The sequence below is a fragment of the Coregonus clupeaformis genome, chromosome 31 (genome assembly GCF_020615455.1).
Source record: "Coregonus clupeaformis isolate EN_2021a chromosome 31, ASM2061545v1, whole genome shotgun sequence".
Taxonomy (NCBI): domain Eukaryota; kingdom Metazoa; phylum Chordata; class Actinopteri; order Salmoniformes; family Salmonidae; genus Coregonus; species Coregonus clupeaformis.
In genome coordinates, this window is record NC_059222.1 from 3,283,575 (window position 1) to 3,299,923 (window position 16,349).

Genomic DNA, 16,349 nt, shown 5'->3' on the forward strand with positions numbered 1-16,349 from the left:
GAGTGCTATATCATATTAATGTGATTCCTGAGACATTAAACTGTTCCTAGATCAGCACGCGGACTATTTTGCCTTTTAGATTATTAGACATGGACAGTGGGAACCTGGTCTTAGGTCAACATTCCTACTCTGAGACACTTTATGAATATGGAACCTAATAAACTGTGTAGCACGACAGCAATAAAGATGACCTGGAACAGACCAACTGATTTGTGTGGACCCCAGGATGACTAGCTGTTCAATAAGTAGTTATCAGGCATCCCAATAAACAAAATGGCTACTCTTTCTCTTCCTCAGTATCTGGGCTACTTTGGAGACGCCAAGATGCGGTACCAGCGCCTGTACGTCAAGTTCCTGGAAAACGTCAACAAGAAGGACTACGTGAGAGTGTGCTCTCGACGACCATGGCACAGACCATCCGGACTGAGGTACCCATCGGGATCTATTCTATACACCCATTTCCCGGCCGCATCATGAAAAGTTGCGTGCGCAGGTCTTCATCAGAAACCTCTTTTGTTAACCTAGCAGTGGATAAGATGACCTGCAACTTCAAATGCAGCTCGTGCAAGGTAACAAACACATAATTAGATGGTTATCGTCAGAGGATTGATTACCTAGCAAGCCAGTGAGGCAAGGTAAAATCACAAATAGAGCCAGATAAAGCCAGAAGAATAATATACTTGTTGAACATGGCTATAGCCATCGGTCTTGAGTGTTTTCATGGTCATTACCCAGTCACTGTTAAGTTTGTCAAGGTCATGACATCAGCGTTAGCTATCCTGCTACAGAGCTTTCTGATGTCGGGATGCTTGCGCATCACTCGAACGTGACGTTTGATGGTAAACAGAAAATGGCTCTATTTTGGTGTACATTGTATATGCCTTTACTTCTCAAAGGTTTTCTTCCACCTTGTCATTGAACAATTCATAGGACAGTGCTGTCCGAAATATATGTTTTGAAGGTTTATTACTTGCACCTCTAAAATATACATTTCAGAGTGTGCTGTCCTGTTGAATGTCCATGGACAATGTTTAAGAAGAAAATATTAGCCTAAAGAGCTAACATGGTGTTTGCACTAACATCAAGCCATCCAGTGTGTTCCCAAAAATCTGAAGTAACCAGCATACTGAAAAAATCTGCCAGCTAGGGGGGTGAGAAGGCATGACCCCCACAAAATTAGGGTTTGTAGTCAGCGATTTGGTTGGAAGTGGGTGCTTATAGAACTGGGCATCTGAAATATGGTTGCCTTCTCTTTATTCAAATCCCTACTCATCTTCAACAGGCAACAGGCCCTTCCCAAAATGGCTTCCCCGCCTCTCACCACCCAGACCCCGCCTCGAGCTGAGAAGGAGGAGAGGGAGCAGCGAGTGGCAACGGCACGAGAGCCAGTGCAGCGTAAGCCCAGGGAGAGAACAAGGGCAAAGAACGAACTGCGAGAAAAAGAGAAGGCGGCTGCGGTGGTGAAAGAGGAGTGGGAGAAAGAGAAGCAGAGAGAGGAGAAGGAGAAGAGGGTGCAGCCATCTCAGAAGCCTGAGAAACGGGCCGCCACAGTGGCAACGACGGAACGAGGGAAGGGGAAGGAGAAGAAAGGGGGAGTGGAGAAAGGGAAGAAGGTAGAGCGGCCTCCCAAGTTGAAGCCAGCAAAGGTCAAGGCGGAACCGCTTCTGAAAAAGAGGAAGTGGCTGAAGGAGGTCCCCTCGTCGTCTGATTCCGACTCATCCGAGGAGGCAGCCAGCGAGGATGAGAGTGAGAAGCGTTTTTTGCCTATAGGGCCAGTTTCTTAGACACAGATTAAGCCTAGTCCAGGAGTAAAATGCATTCTCAATGGAGATTCTCAATTGAAATAGCTTTTTAGTCCAAGACTAGTCATGAACTGTGTCTTGGAATGTAGCCCATAATATTTTATTTTGTGAAGCAGTTTTGTACTGATTATTGTTGGTACACCATACATACTATATATTGCACTACTTTTGACCAGAGGTAGTGCACTATGAAGGGATTATAGTGCCAATTGGAACACTGTGCCTTCAGAAGGTATTCATACCCTTTGACTTATTCCACATTTTTTTACAGCCTGAATTCTGAAAATTGATTAAATTGATCTCTACACAATACCCAATAATGAAAGTCAAAACATATTTTTAGAAATGTTTGCAAATGTATTGAAAATGAAATATCTCATTTACCTAAGTATTCACACACTTGAGTCAATACTTTGTAGAAACACCTTTTGGCAGCAATTACAGCTGTAACTCTTTCTGGGTACGTCTCTTAGAGCTTTCCACACCTGGATTGTGCAACATTTGACCATTATTCTTTTCAAAATTGTTTGTTGATCATTGCTGGACAACTATTTTCCGGTCTTGCCGTAGGTTTTCAAGCAGATTTAAGTCAAAACTGTAACTCGGCCACTCATGAACATTCACTGTTTTTTTGGTAAGCAACTCCAGTGTAGATTTGGCCTTGTGTTTTAGGTTATTGTCCTGCTGAAAGGTGAATTAATCTCCCAGTGTCTGGTGGAAAGCAAACTGAACCAGGTTTTCCTCTAGGATTTTGCTTGTGCTTAACTCCATTCCATTTCTTTTTTTATCCTGAAAAACTCTCCAGTCGTTAACGATTACAAGCATACCCATAACATGATGCTGCCACCACTATGCTTGAAACATGGAGAGTGGTACTCAGTAATGCGTTATTGGATTTGCCCCAAACAAACATTTGTATTCAGGACAAAAAGTTAATTGCTTTGCCAAATTTTTTCCAGTATTACTTTAGTGCCTTGTTGCAAACAGGATGCATGTTTTCGAATATCTTTGTTCCGTACAAGCTTCCATCTTTTCACTCTGTCAATTAGGTTAGTATTGTGGAGTAACTACAATGTTGTTGATCTATCCTCAGTTTTCTCTGATCACAGCCATTAAACTCTTAACTGTTTTAAAGTCACCATTGGCTTCCTGATGAAATCCCTGAGCGGTTTCCTTCCTCTCCAGCAACTGAGTTAAGAAGGACGCTTGTGTCTTTGTAGTGACTTGGTGTATTAATACACCATCCAAAGTGTAATTAATAACTTCACCATGCTCAAACGGATATTCAATGTCTGCTTTTATTTATTTTTTACCCATCTACCAATAGGTGCCCTTCTTTGCGAGGCATTGGAAAACCTTGCTGGTCTTTGTGGTTGAATCTGTGTTTGGAATACACTGCTCGACTGAGAAACCTTACAGATAATTGTATGTGTGGGGTACAGAGATGAGGTAGTCATTCAAAATTCATGTAAAACACTATTATTGTGTTGGCTTCATGGTGAAATCCCTGAGCGGTTTCCTTCCTCTCCGGCAACTGAGTTAGGAAGGACGCCTGTATCTTTGTAGTGATTGGGTGTACTATTTTTAGGCTTGCCATAACAAAAAGGGGTTGAATACTTATTGACTCAAGACATTTCAGCTTTTAATATTTTTCAAAAAACATAATTCCACTTTGACATCATGGGGTATTGTGTGTAGGCCAGTGACAAATCTCATTTTAAATTTGGGCTGTAACACAACACAATATGGAAAAAGTAAAGGGGTGTGAATACTTTCTGACGGCACTGTATGTTTATCCCATATGTATCAGTATTTGTGCAGTCCAACTGGGTGGAGGGATTCTGTAATGGTCAGGGGAGTAATAGGTGTCTGTATATGCCCCATAATAAATGGAATAGAATGGCTGTTTGGGTGCGCCAGGCAGTGAATAGGAGGGGAGACGAAAATAAAAGCTTTCAGGAATGTATTCGGCAATTAGGTAGAGCTGTGTGTGTGTGTGTGTGTGGGGTTGTCACGATAATATGATACAACATGTTCCATTGCAAAAAGGAAAACGTAATGCAGACTACACTCTTTGGTCATTTAAGACTGTTATGTTACGTATTGTGTGCAATAGCTTGGAGATTAAACAAATGTGACTCTGGGTTACAACATAAGAAACCATTTTGCTGTTTTCCTCAATTTCCTTGACATGATACGTCTGAATATTGTGATACAGGTGTGACAACCCTATGTGTGTTGGTGTGTATGCCATGCGTGTCTAACCCCTGTATGTGTGTGTGCGTGTAACCTCTATGCAGTGACAATGCAAGGTGGGGTGAACAACCGGGCCATGCGGGAGATGTTCAGGAGCTATGTGGAGATGCTGGTCAGCACGGCCCTGGACCCCGACATGATCCAAGCCCTGGAGGATACAGACGGTGAGAGCTCAGAACACACACACACACACACACACACACACACACGGCCCTGGACCTCAACATGACACAGACGGTGAGAGCAGAACACACGCACAGCCCTGAGGGGTGAACTACGAAGCTGGATAGAGGAGTTACTGCGCTAACTTAGGTCAATTCCTATTTAACTCGGGATAACCGTTGACACGAAGGTGGCTCACCTTTTAGCCAGGTACATTTCTATGGCAACGAATGCTTTAGCTTTAACCTGCTAACTCCATCCTGAATGAAGTGTTTAAGGCTCGAGGACCAATCAAATTAGATTCCCTCACTCTCGCAAAAAATGGGTCATCATCCTCTTCTCTGGACCATATTTGAGAAAGATGACTGATTTTTAAATATTTTATTAGTCAGATGTTCTTTTGTGTTAAAAATAGCCATATTAAAATACATATCACATTACACATTTTAGTAATGATAGGATTCATTTGAAACTTCATGCGCTATAAAACTTTCGTATGACCTATCGATATTTAGTTTTTATTAAGAGTGGGGAAAAGGGGGTTTGTGCATTGATAAGCACACCAAAGACAACATTAACAATATAATTAATAAAATAATGACGGCACTTCTAATAGCCTATTTCCCACTATATCCTGCTGAATTTGCAGGATAACCTGTCTTTCATTTTGATATCGGCAAAAATGTAAATGTGGCACTTGACTCCTCCATGGATTGCTATTTCAGCATTGGCTCAATGAAGAGTTTGACGTTAGACCAGCCATGTTCGACACAAACACGCAGTTACAAGCTGGATCGAGTTAACGGCGGTTGCGCGGTCAATATCCACCTTCGTAACATGGCTGACACACACACACACACACACACACACACACACACACACACAAAATACTCTACCAGTTTATTGTAAAAACAGCTGTTTCTAACACAACACACCAATGGGCCTGGGTTAAGGCTGCACAATTAATCGAATTCAAATCGAAATCGCAATATTGATATGTGCAATATCCATATAGCAAGAGGTTAGAGCTGGGACGATAAACCGACTATTACCGACACTGACATTTCTAACTCATACAGAAGCAATTTTGCATATGTCGGTAATTTTCTGTGATTACACAATGTTCCTGCGTGCATTAACCAATAGCCTATGGAGCAGCACGGCATATATGAAAGTGAAACGGCATAGGAAGAAGCATTGCACTCCCGGATCTCAACACTTTCATCGACGCCGTTTTATTTGAACCAAGACTACAGCAGCCAATCAGAGCCATTTTCTATCCCATGCTTACCACACCTTTTGTTGGCAGTTCTCCCAAGTGATGTTGCGAGTAAACTTGTTCATTAGCAGTGAAAAATTAGGAAAATGCAGTCCCGGAAAGCCAAGAACAATTACTGCCAAAGAAGGATGCAGTGTCGGTTGTTTGGAACTATTTTGGTTTTAAACCTAGGGACAGGCAGAGTGAGGTGGTGTGCTTGAACTGTTGCAAAACTATAGCAACCACTGGAGGTAACACAAACCACTTATTCTACCATTTGAAACACAGGCATGTAATACAGCATGACAAATGCATGGCAAAGAAACATTTGGCGAACGAGCGTCATCGCGAGAGGAAAGCCCAGGGGCAACAATCCATTACGGAATCGTTTGCACACAGAACTCCCTATGCACTCACTGATGGAATTAAATAACAGATGCCATAACGTACCACATAGCAAAAGACGTGGTAATTTCAACAGTTGAACAAAATGTCATCAATAAAATATTTCTCACAAACGGCATTTGTACAAGAAATGTCATGCCAAAATAGCATCGGAGCTGAAACGGGTGAACTATTTCGTGACAACTCATAGGTCCAGCAGGAAGCTGGAGCCCTACATGTAATTGGCACTGCACTACATCGATGACGTTTGGAAGCTTCGCAACAGGTGCTTGCAGACTGCCTACTTTCCAGAGGACCACACTGGGGAGATGATAGCCCAGGGGCTGCAGGACTCGCTAGCAGCCTGGGATCAGCCAGAGGAGAAGCAGGTGTGCATCCCAACGAACCGTGAGGCAAACGTTGTGAAGGCCACCAACCTAAAATGGATACGAGGCTGCAGTGTTTTGGCCATAGACTTCACCTCGCCATCGGTATGTATTGTAATAAAGTGAAATATAAATTGAGCAAAAAGTTATAGGCATACATTTTGATTGTGTTTGGACCAAATAATGTTACAATTACCTAACACCAATATACTAACGGATTTGAACTTAGTTTAAAATACTATTACATTTAAAATCAGTCTCATGTCTTCATAAGACATAAATGCATAAATCAATGAATGTTTAAAATACAGGTCTCTTTCTGTAGCAGCATTATATTATCTCATAAACCATATGCATTACATTTTATCAATTGAAGTAATGAAATGCATTTGTTTTATTTAATTAGCCACTTTTCTGTGTTTAATTTTCAACAGAAAACTCCATGAAAGATCCCTGTGTAGGACGAGCTATAGCGATGTGCAAGAAGGTGGGCAGCACCTTTTCATACAGCTGGAAAAAGTCAGCGGCCCTGGTGACGACACAGAAGGAGCTCAAGCTGCCACAACACAAACTGAAAACTGCCTGTGTAACACGATGAGGATCCAGGCGGCTGATGATTGCAAGGTTCCAGGAGCAACAGCGAGCCATCATACAAATCCTCTCTGCAGACAAGAAGACCAGGAACCTGTCGCCCTCCTGGCAAGACATCGACCTCCTGGAGGCTATCAACAAAGCTCTTAGCCCAGTGATGGAAGTTAAGAGATGCACTCTCAGGAGAACATTATGTGAGTCATTTGTGAAGCCTTTTCTGCATATCCTCAACTCAAGTGGAGGAGGAGGAGGAAACATCGCTGACCAAGTCTATCAAGAGAAACATCTTGGGCTACCTGAATGAAAAGGAGCAGCTGGCCCTGGCCTGTTTTCTTTACCCCAGATTCAAGATCAAATACATCAGAGCACACAATGTCCCCTCGATCAAAACAAAAGTGAAAATGGAGATGGAGTCAGCATCACCAACAGTGGTGAGGCCCACAGTGAGCACAGAACCCCAAGAAGCAAGTGCAGTTAGTGCACCAGAGGTGAAAAGGGCCAGGAAGTCTTTGGGGAGCTTTTTCAAGGGAAGCGACACATCAGCTTCAACATCTGTCCCCACTGTGTCACTACGGGGAGCACTGGAAGCAGAGATGGATAGCTACATGTTTTCCGCTTTGGTAGACATTGAAGAGGATCCCACTGGCTTAGTGGAAGTTGCATCATATCAACTTTTCTACAATAAGCAAACTGGCACGGAAGTACCTGTGTATCCCTGCCACCAGCTCGCCATCTGATTTGAGTTTTCAGCACAGGTGGCAACATTGTTACATGCCGCCGATCATGTTTGAAACCAGACAAGGTCAATATGTTGGTTTTTCTGGCTAAAAACCTAGAGTATGATGGGCCTGAAGGCCAGTATTTTTTTTTTTTTCAGTTTACAAATGTACTGTTTACAAATGTACTGACACTGAAAATGTGCTGACACTAACCAGGTTTCCATCCAGCCTTTTTATTCGAGTAAAGTACATGACGGATATTTATTTTTTTATGACAGGCCTTATGTCGGTATACTATCCAAATGTCGACAAAACTAAATACGCTAGACAAGGTGGGATCATTTTGCCTGTAAAATGTATTATCTGAGAAATGTCGGTGGAAAAGCTTTTATGCGCAAATATTGATATAATAACCTTCATATCGAAGTAAACTTGGAGTCATGCAGTTTTTTTAGGCTACATATTAAATAAGTTATGAACTTCACAGTGAAAGTGCAAGGTGATGAGCTTGATGATGCTTCTTTCCAATAAATATTGAGGGTCCTATAGACTGGTTGTTTTTTAGCAACAAAACCGAGGTGTGCGCAACTATCGGGCAAAACAAACGGGGTTGGCTTAGATTGTTGACATGTAAGCTATATTTAATCTCCAATGTTTATTGAAAACATGAATACATTTGCACAACGCTCACTTGGTTTCTCTTACATACATCGTAACAGTTGTTGGTTGGCTAGCTAGTGAATTTTTGTCATATTAGCATTGACATGAAAAATCAGTCAAAACACCTCAAAACTAGACATGGTATCAATAACGAGATGAAACGAGCCACTTAAGATTCCCCACACGGCAGTTTCTTGTCATTCATGCCAGCAATCTGGCCATCTAGAATTGTTGTTAGCTAACCCATTTATTCTGGTGACATGATCATCGATGCTTGGCTGCCGTTTGACAAATAAAAAGAATCTTGCTCTTTTGTCCATAATAATAATGTAGGCTATAACCACACTATATCTGCGAGCTGTGACTTTTAACGTGGCACTGGCATAGGATGCCACCTTTCCAAAGGTAGGTGTGTGGATTAGAAAACTAGTCAGTATCTGGTGTGAACACCATTTGCCTCATGCAGCGCGACACATCTCCTTCGCATAGAGTTGATCAGGCTGTTGATTGTGGCCTGTGAAATGCTGTCCCACTCCTCTTCAATGGCCGTGTGAAGTTGCTGGATATTGGCGGGAACTGGAACAGGCTGTCGTACACGTCGATTCCGAGCATCCCAAACGTGCTCAATGGGTGACATTTCTGGTGAGTATGCAGGCCATTGAAGAACTGGGACATTTCCAGCTTCCAGGAATTGTGTACAGATCCTTGTGACAAGGGGCCGTGCATTATCATGCTGAAACATGAGGGGATGGTGGCGGATGAATGGCATGACAATGGTCCTCAGGATTTCGTCACGGTATCTCTGCGCGTTGAAATTGCCATTGATAAAATGCAATTGTGTTTGTTGTCCGTAGCTTATGCCTGCCCATACCATAACCCCACCGCTTCCATGCGGCACTCTGTTCAGAACGTTGACATCAGCAAACCCACACAACGCCATACCTGTCTGCCATCTTCCCGGTACAGTTGAAACCGGGATCCATTTGTGAGGAGCACGCTTTTCTGGATACCAGGGAGCTAGTTTCTTGTGACAAATGTTTTTATGGGTGCGACTGCATCTAGGGTATTAAGCAAGGTTAAATTTAGATCCTCAGTTAGGTCGTTAAGTGATTTTTGTGCTCCGACGTCCTTGAGTTGGTAGAGGGAGTCTGGAAGGGCCTCTAGGAATCTATCGTAAATGTTAGCAACATCTCCACCTTTGCGGGATGCGCAGGGGATATGGTCACTAGTGTAACCAGGAGGAGAGGCCTCGTTTAACACAGTAAATTCATCAAGATTATGATCAGTGATTAGTTATTTGACCGTAACTACCTTGGAAGTGAGGGATCTAACATTAAGTAGCCCTATTTTGAGATGTGAGATATCACAATCTCTTTCAATAATGACAGGAATGGAGGAGGTCTTTGTTCCATTGAGATTGCTAAGGCGAACACTGCCATGTTTAGTTTTGCTCAACCTAGATTGAGGCACAGACATGGTCTCAATGGGGATAGCTGAGCTGACTACACTGACTGTGCTAGTGGCAGACTCCACTAAGCTGGCAGGCTGGCTATCTCATTGTGGAGCTAGAGGAGTTAGAGCCCTGTCTATGTTGGTATATAAGATGAGAGCACCCCTCCAGCTAGGATGGAGTCTGTCACTCCTCAGCAGGCCAGGCTTGGTCCTGTTTGTGGGTGAGTCCCAGAAAGGTGGCCAATTATCTACAAATTATTTTGGGAGGGGCAGAAAACAGTTTTCAACCAGCGATTGAGTTGTGAGACTCTGCTGTAGAGCTCAACACTCGCCCTAACTGGGACGGGGCCAGGGACAATTACTCGATGCCGACACATCTTTCTTTACACACTGAAGCTATGTTGCTCTTGGTGAGCTCTGACTGTTTCATCCTAACATCGTTGGTGCCGACGTGGATAACAATATCCCTATACTCTCTACATTCGCCAGTTTTTGTCTTAGCCAGCACCATCTTCAGATTAGCCTTTACGTCGGTAGCCCTGCCCCCTGGTAAAGAGTGTATGATCGCTGGATGATTATTTTAAAGTCTAATATTGCATGTAATTGAGTTGCCAATGACTAGGGTTTTCAATTTGTCCGAGCTAATGGTGGGAGGCTTCGGTGGCTCAGATCCCGAAACAGGTGGAGGAGAGACCTGAGAAGGCTCGGCCTCTGACTCGTTTCTTAATGGGGAGAACCGGTTTAAAGTTTCTGTCAGCTGAATGAGTGACACTGGTTGAGCATGCCGACAGCATTTCTTTCCAGAAGACTTGAGAAAATTGTCCGGCTGTGGGGACTGTGCAGGGGGATTTATACTACTATCTGTACTTACTGGTGGCACAGGCGCTGTTTCATCCTTTCCTACATTTAAATTGCCCTTGCCTAACGATTGCATCTGAAGCTTGCAACATGACTATCTTCACCATAAGGTGATAGTTTTCCTGTGTATTATGAGTACAGCGACTGCAATTAGATGGCATAGTGTTAATGTTACTACGTACCTTCTGCTGGTGGAGGTCCTGTAGGACCATGTCCATATAAAGCGTCCGGGGTGAAAAAGTTGAATTAAAAAAGTAGTTAAAAAAATAACTAAGACGTTGGTAAAATGTGTTAAATGAAGATTGATTAAACAGTTTAAAAAAAGTAAAAACCGAGAAGTTTGGCAGATAGCCAAGCCACAAACAGCACAGCAGCACAGAGACAAGTGACGCGCTCAAAACGGAAGTGAACATCCATTGAAAGTGAGTATTTGCCCACTGAAGTCAGTTACGACGCCGAACTGCAGTCATGTCAAGACCCTGGTGAGGATGATGAGCAAGCAGATGAGCTTCCCTAAGACGGTTTCTGACAGTTTGTGCAGAAATTATTCTGTTGTGCAATCCCACAGTTTCATCAGCTGTCCGGGTGGCTGGTCTCAGACTATATCGCAAGTGAAGATGCCAGATGTGGAGGTCTTGGGCTGGCGTGGTTACACGTGGTCTGTGGTTTTGAGGCCGGTTGGACGGACTGCCAAGTTCTCTAAAACAAAGTTGGAGGCGGCTTATGGTAGAGAAATTAACATTTAATTATCTGGCAACGGCTCTGGTGGACATTCCTGCAGTCAGCATGCCAATTGCACGCTCCCTCAACTTGAGACATCTGTGGCATTGTGTTGTGTGACAAAACTGCACATTTTAGAGTGGCCTTGTATTGTTCCTTGCACATATGCCACATTTGTCAGGTGGATGGATTATCTTGGCAAAGGACAAATGCTCACTAACAGGGATGTAAACAAATTTGTGCTCAAAATGAGATTTTTTTGTGCATATGGAAAATATCTGCAATCTTTTATGTCAGCTAATGAAACATGGGACCAACGCTTTACATGTTGCGTTTATATTTTTGTTCAGTGTATTTAAAAGAAGAGAAACTGAACAGCGCATTTTGTTGCTGATTATTATTTAAGAGATCAGAATCTGAACAGTACTTTTTGTTGCTGATATTATTTAAGAGAAACTGAACAGCGCTTTTTGTTGCTGATATTTATTATTTAAGATAATATTCAGCCTATTATTCAATATACTTTTATATTTTTGTTATTTAGCTACTCATTTCAAATAGTTGAAAATAAAGAACAGAGTTGAGATCGTAATCAGGGGTTTGGGAAATATTTTTTGTTTACAATGGAGGGCAAGGTTACCCTGAACGATTTTGACACAAGCGCTCAGGGCACTTTGCCCTTGTCAATTGTCCATATCTCCGTTTAATGTGAGTTACACTTGGTAACTTTTCAGAATAAAGTTGAGTTGGGAAAATGTTTATCATGCTTTATTTTCCTTTGCGGCCTTTTGCTGGATCACCTGGTAACCAAATGACTTAGGCTAATATATTATGGAAATGTCTTTGACATTATGTAAAAAAGGCGCTAAAGGAGAGTAACTGCGCCTTCCAAAAATATAATTTATCGGTATTGCAAAAAATAGGTTATTTTATCGTGATATGGATTTTTGTCAGTATCGCCCAGCTCTACAAAAAATCTCCATATCGCAATATTTTGAAAACGCCAATCAGCCGCGTGTAACGTCCATTTTTATAGTTTACTCTGTCGTCTCGTTCCCGGTCTCCTGTTGCAGCTGCTTCCCACACATACAAAGCCTTGCCCCCTGTCACTCAAGCAGCGCAGTTCCTTCTCACCTTAGATTCACTATAAGTTTGCATGCTGTTCTGTTAGGTGAAATGCAGTTAACCGATTGTTCCAAACAACAAGAACAATGCTGCTTTCCACTTTGCTTCTTAAATGTCATTCTACTTCTATGATTCCAACAGTTCACTCGTGTTTTGATCTATATCGCAATTCGATTAATTGTTCAGCAATCTTATGGCTTGGGTGTAGAAGCTGTTGAGAATCCATTTGGACCTAGACTTGGCGTTCCGGTACCGCTTGCCGTGCGGTTGCAGAGAGAACAGTCTTTGACTTGGGTGACTGGCGTCTATGACAATTTTTTGGGCCTTCCTCTGACACCGCCTAGTATATAGGTTCTGGATGGCAGGAATCTTGGTCCCAGTGATGTACTGGGCTGTACGCACTACCCTCTGTAGTCGGATGCCGAGCAGTTGCCATAACAGGCGGTGATGCAACCGGTCAGGATGCTCTCGATGGTGCAGCTGTAGAACTTTTTGAGGATCTGGGGACCAATGCCACATTTTTTCAGTCTCCTGAGGGGGAAAAAGGTGTTGTCTTGCCCTCTTCAGGAGCGCGTAAAGTTACAGAATGTTCAGATAGACATGTATTGTGTAGAAGAGATATGATGATTTATCATGTTAGAATTGGGAATCATGTCTGATCTATTCATAACATTTAACTGAAAACATTCTGAATGTTTCACCTCACTGAATACATCCCAGTGGCATCCAGGGAGTTAAAGTTAGACTTTCTGCCCCCGTTTGGGACGAATCCTAACTTACCCGCCACCCTTTGGGACAAATCCTAACTTTCCTATGCCCCTTGGCTCATGCGTATCCAAAGTTGAGGATTTGGCTCGCAAATCATTCTGATTATGAGTTGATAGAAAGGGACACTGTAGCCTGATTCACACTATAGGGCTAAACCGAGCCATGCCGAGCTGAACTGGGCTGGCCTGGTTACGCGTTCACCATAGCTGCTGGAACCATGCTAGAAAGGACAAGGTGAGAAGAAAGTATCTGAGTCAGCACAGTGCGATTTGCGTCGGCCATACAGTGTGAAATCAGGTACAGTTAGTGTTAGGTCTGCATTTGACATCGGCGGTATAGTTTGACTTTTCCCCTTGTTTGCTTTGTGCTCATTTTTTAGAAGCAACTAGTGTTGTCATGTCAGCTGTAATATGTCAGTAAATAGTTTGGTAAGGGAAAGCAGGGCACAACGTTCATTTGAATGGAAACAGTGCTGTTTTGAATGACCAGTTGAATGTTGTGATTATGGTGGCTGAGAGGGTGATTGTGTTTAGTTTTGAGATTTCAAATGGTCACACCCATATTGATCAGGCCACACCCCACCACACACACCAAACTGGAGCAAACATACCTAGTGGAATGTTGAACAGTGCACAGCGTTGTGGGAAAGCGTGTTGTTCAGTACAAACAGTTGCGCATGTAGCAAAACATTTAATCAACTGAATATGCCCCTGGTTAGCCTCCCTCAGGTTTGGAATGATTGACAGTGGTGTGAAACATATCAGTTTAATCAGGCTTTCCTCTCCATCTCCATTTGGTTCCCTCAGATGAGCTGTACCTCCCTGGGATGAGGAAGATTGACGGCATCATCGTGGAACAGAAGAGGAGACTGATAAGGAGAGTCAACATGAGTACTCAGCACCAGGTAACCTGCTCTGAATATACTCTCAATGTATATATTCTGAACAAAAATATAAAAGCAACATGCAACAATTTCAAAGATTTTACTGAGTTACAGTTCATATAAGAAAATCAGTAAATTAAAAAATATAAATATTAGGCCCTAATCTATGGGTTTTACATGACTGGGAATACAGATATACATCTGTTTGTCACACATACACTACCGTTCAAAAGTTTGGTGTCACTTACACATTTCCTTGATTTCGAAAGAAAAGCAATTTTTTGGTCCATTAAAATAACATCAAATTGATCAGAAATACAGTGTAGACATTGTTAATGTTGTAAATGGCTATTGTAGCTGGAAACTGCTTTTTTTTAAGCCATATTTCAGACTGGCCAATAAAAATAAAAGACTAAGATGGGGAGTCTGAGATATGGCTTTTTCTTTTCAAGTCTGCCTAGAAGGTCAGCATCTCGGAGTCGCCTCTTCACTGTTGACGTTGAGACTGGTGTTTTGTGGGTACTATTTAATGAAGCTGCCAGTTGAGGACCTGTGAGGCGTCTGTTTCTCAAACTAGACACACTAATGTATTTGTCCTCTTGCTCAGTTGTGCACCGGGGCCTCCCACTCCTCTTTCTATTCTGGTTAGAGCCAGTTTGCGCTGTTCTGTGAAGGGAGTAAGTAGTACACAGCCTTGTACGAGATCTTCAGTTTCTTGGCAATTTCTCGCATTGAATAGCCTTAATTTCTCAGAACAAGAATAGACTGACAAGTTTCAGAAGAAAGTTATTTGTTTCTGGCCATTTTTATCCTGTAATCGAACCCACAATTGCTGATTCTCCAGATACTCAACTAGTCTCAAGAAGGCCAGTTTTATTGCTTCTTTAATCAGCACACAGTTTTCAGCTGTGCTAACATAATTGCAAAAGGGTTTCTAATGATCAATTAGCCTTTTAAAATGATAAACTTGGATTAGCAAACAGAACGTGCCATTGGAACACAGGACTGATGGTTGCTGATAATGGGCCTCTGTACGCCTATGTAGATATTCCATTAAAAATCAGCCGTTTCCAGCTACAATAGCCATTAAAACATTAACAATGTCTACACTGTATTTCTGATCAATTTGATGTTATTTTAATGGACAAAAAAAAATGCTTTTCTTTCAAAAACAAGGACATTTCTAAGTGACACCAAACTTTTTAACGGTAGTGTACCTTTAAATAAATGGACCTCACAATGGGCCTCTGGATGTCCTCACGGTATCTCTGTGCATTCAAATTGCCATCGATAAAATGCAATTGTGTTCGTTGTCCGTAGCTTATGCCTGCCCATACCATAACTCCACCGCCACCATAGGGCACTCTGTTCACAACGTTGACATCAGCAAACCGTTCGCCCACACGATGCCAGACACGTGGCCTGTGGTTGTGAGGCCGGTTGGATGTACTGCTAAATTCTCTGGGGGACATTCTTGCAGTCAGCATGCCAATTGCACGCTCCCTCAACTTGAGACGTGTGGAATTGTGTTGTGTGACACAACTGCATGTTTTAGTGGCCTTTTATTGTCCCCAGCACAAGGTGCACCTGTGCAATGATCATGCTGTTTAATCAGCTTCTTGATATGTCACACCTGTTAGGTGGATGGATTGTCTTGGCAAAGGAGAAATGCTCACTAACAGGGATGTAAACAAATTTGTGCATATGGAACATTTATTTGATCTTCTATTTCAGCTCATGAAACATGGGACCAGCACATTACATGTTGTGTAAATATTTTTCTTCAATGTAAATATATACAGTGCCTTCGGAAAATATTCAGACCCCTTGACTTTTTCCACATTTTGTTTCGTTATAGCCTTATTCTAAAATGTATTAAATTGTTTCCCCCCCCCCCCTCATCAATCTACACACAATACCCCATAATGACAAAGCAAAAACAGGTTTTTATAATTTTTTGCTAAATTATTAAAAATAAACATATCATATTTACATAATTATTCAGACCCTTTACTCAGTACTTTGTTGAAGCACCTTTGGCAGCGATTACAGCCTTGAGTCTTCTTGGGTACACCTGTATTTGGGGAGATTCTGTCATTCTTCTCTGCAGATCCTCTCAAGCTCTGTAAGGTTGGATGGGGAGCATTGCTGCACAGCTATTTTCAGGTTTCTCCAGAGATGTTCGATCGGGTTCAAGTCCGGGCTCTGGCTGGGCCACTCAAGGACATTCAGAGACTTGTCCCGGAGCCACTTCTGCGTTGTCTTGGCTGTGTGCTTAGGGTCGTTGTCCTGTTGGAAGGTGAACCTTCGCCCCAGTCTGAGGTC

General features: G+C 42.5%; 1 protein-coding gene across 2 annotated transcripts in view; it reads left to right on the forward strand.

Annotated features, from left to right (window-relative positions):
- LOC121547169 (proline-rich protein 12-like) overlaps positions 1-16,349 on the forward strand; it is a 55,696-nt gene that overhangs the window by 26,065 nt on the left and 13,282 nt on the right. For both annotated transcript variants that reach the window (XM_041858300.2, XM_045209745.1), the window contains 4 exons: positions 298-428; positions 1,283-1,746; positions 4,103-4,222; positions 13,948-14,045. In XM_041858300.2, coding sequence (XP_041714234.2) covers positions 298-428; positions 1,283-1,746; positions 4,103-4,222; positions 13,948-14,045 — 813 coding nt within the window. The remainder of the gene's footprint in view (positions 1-297; positions 429-1,282; positions 1,747-4,102; positions 4,223-13,947; positions 14,046-16,349) is intronic.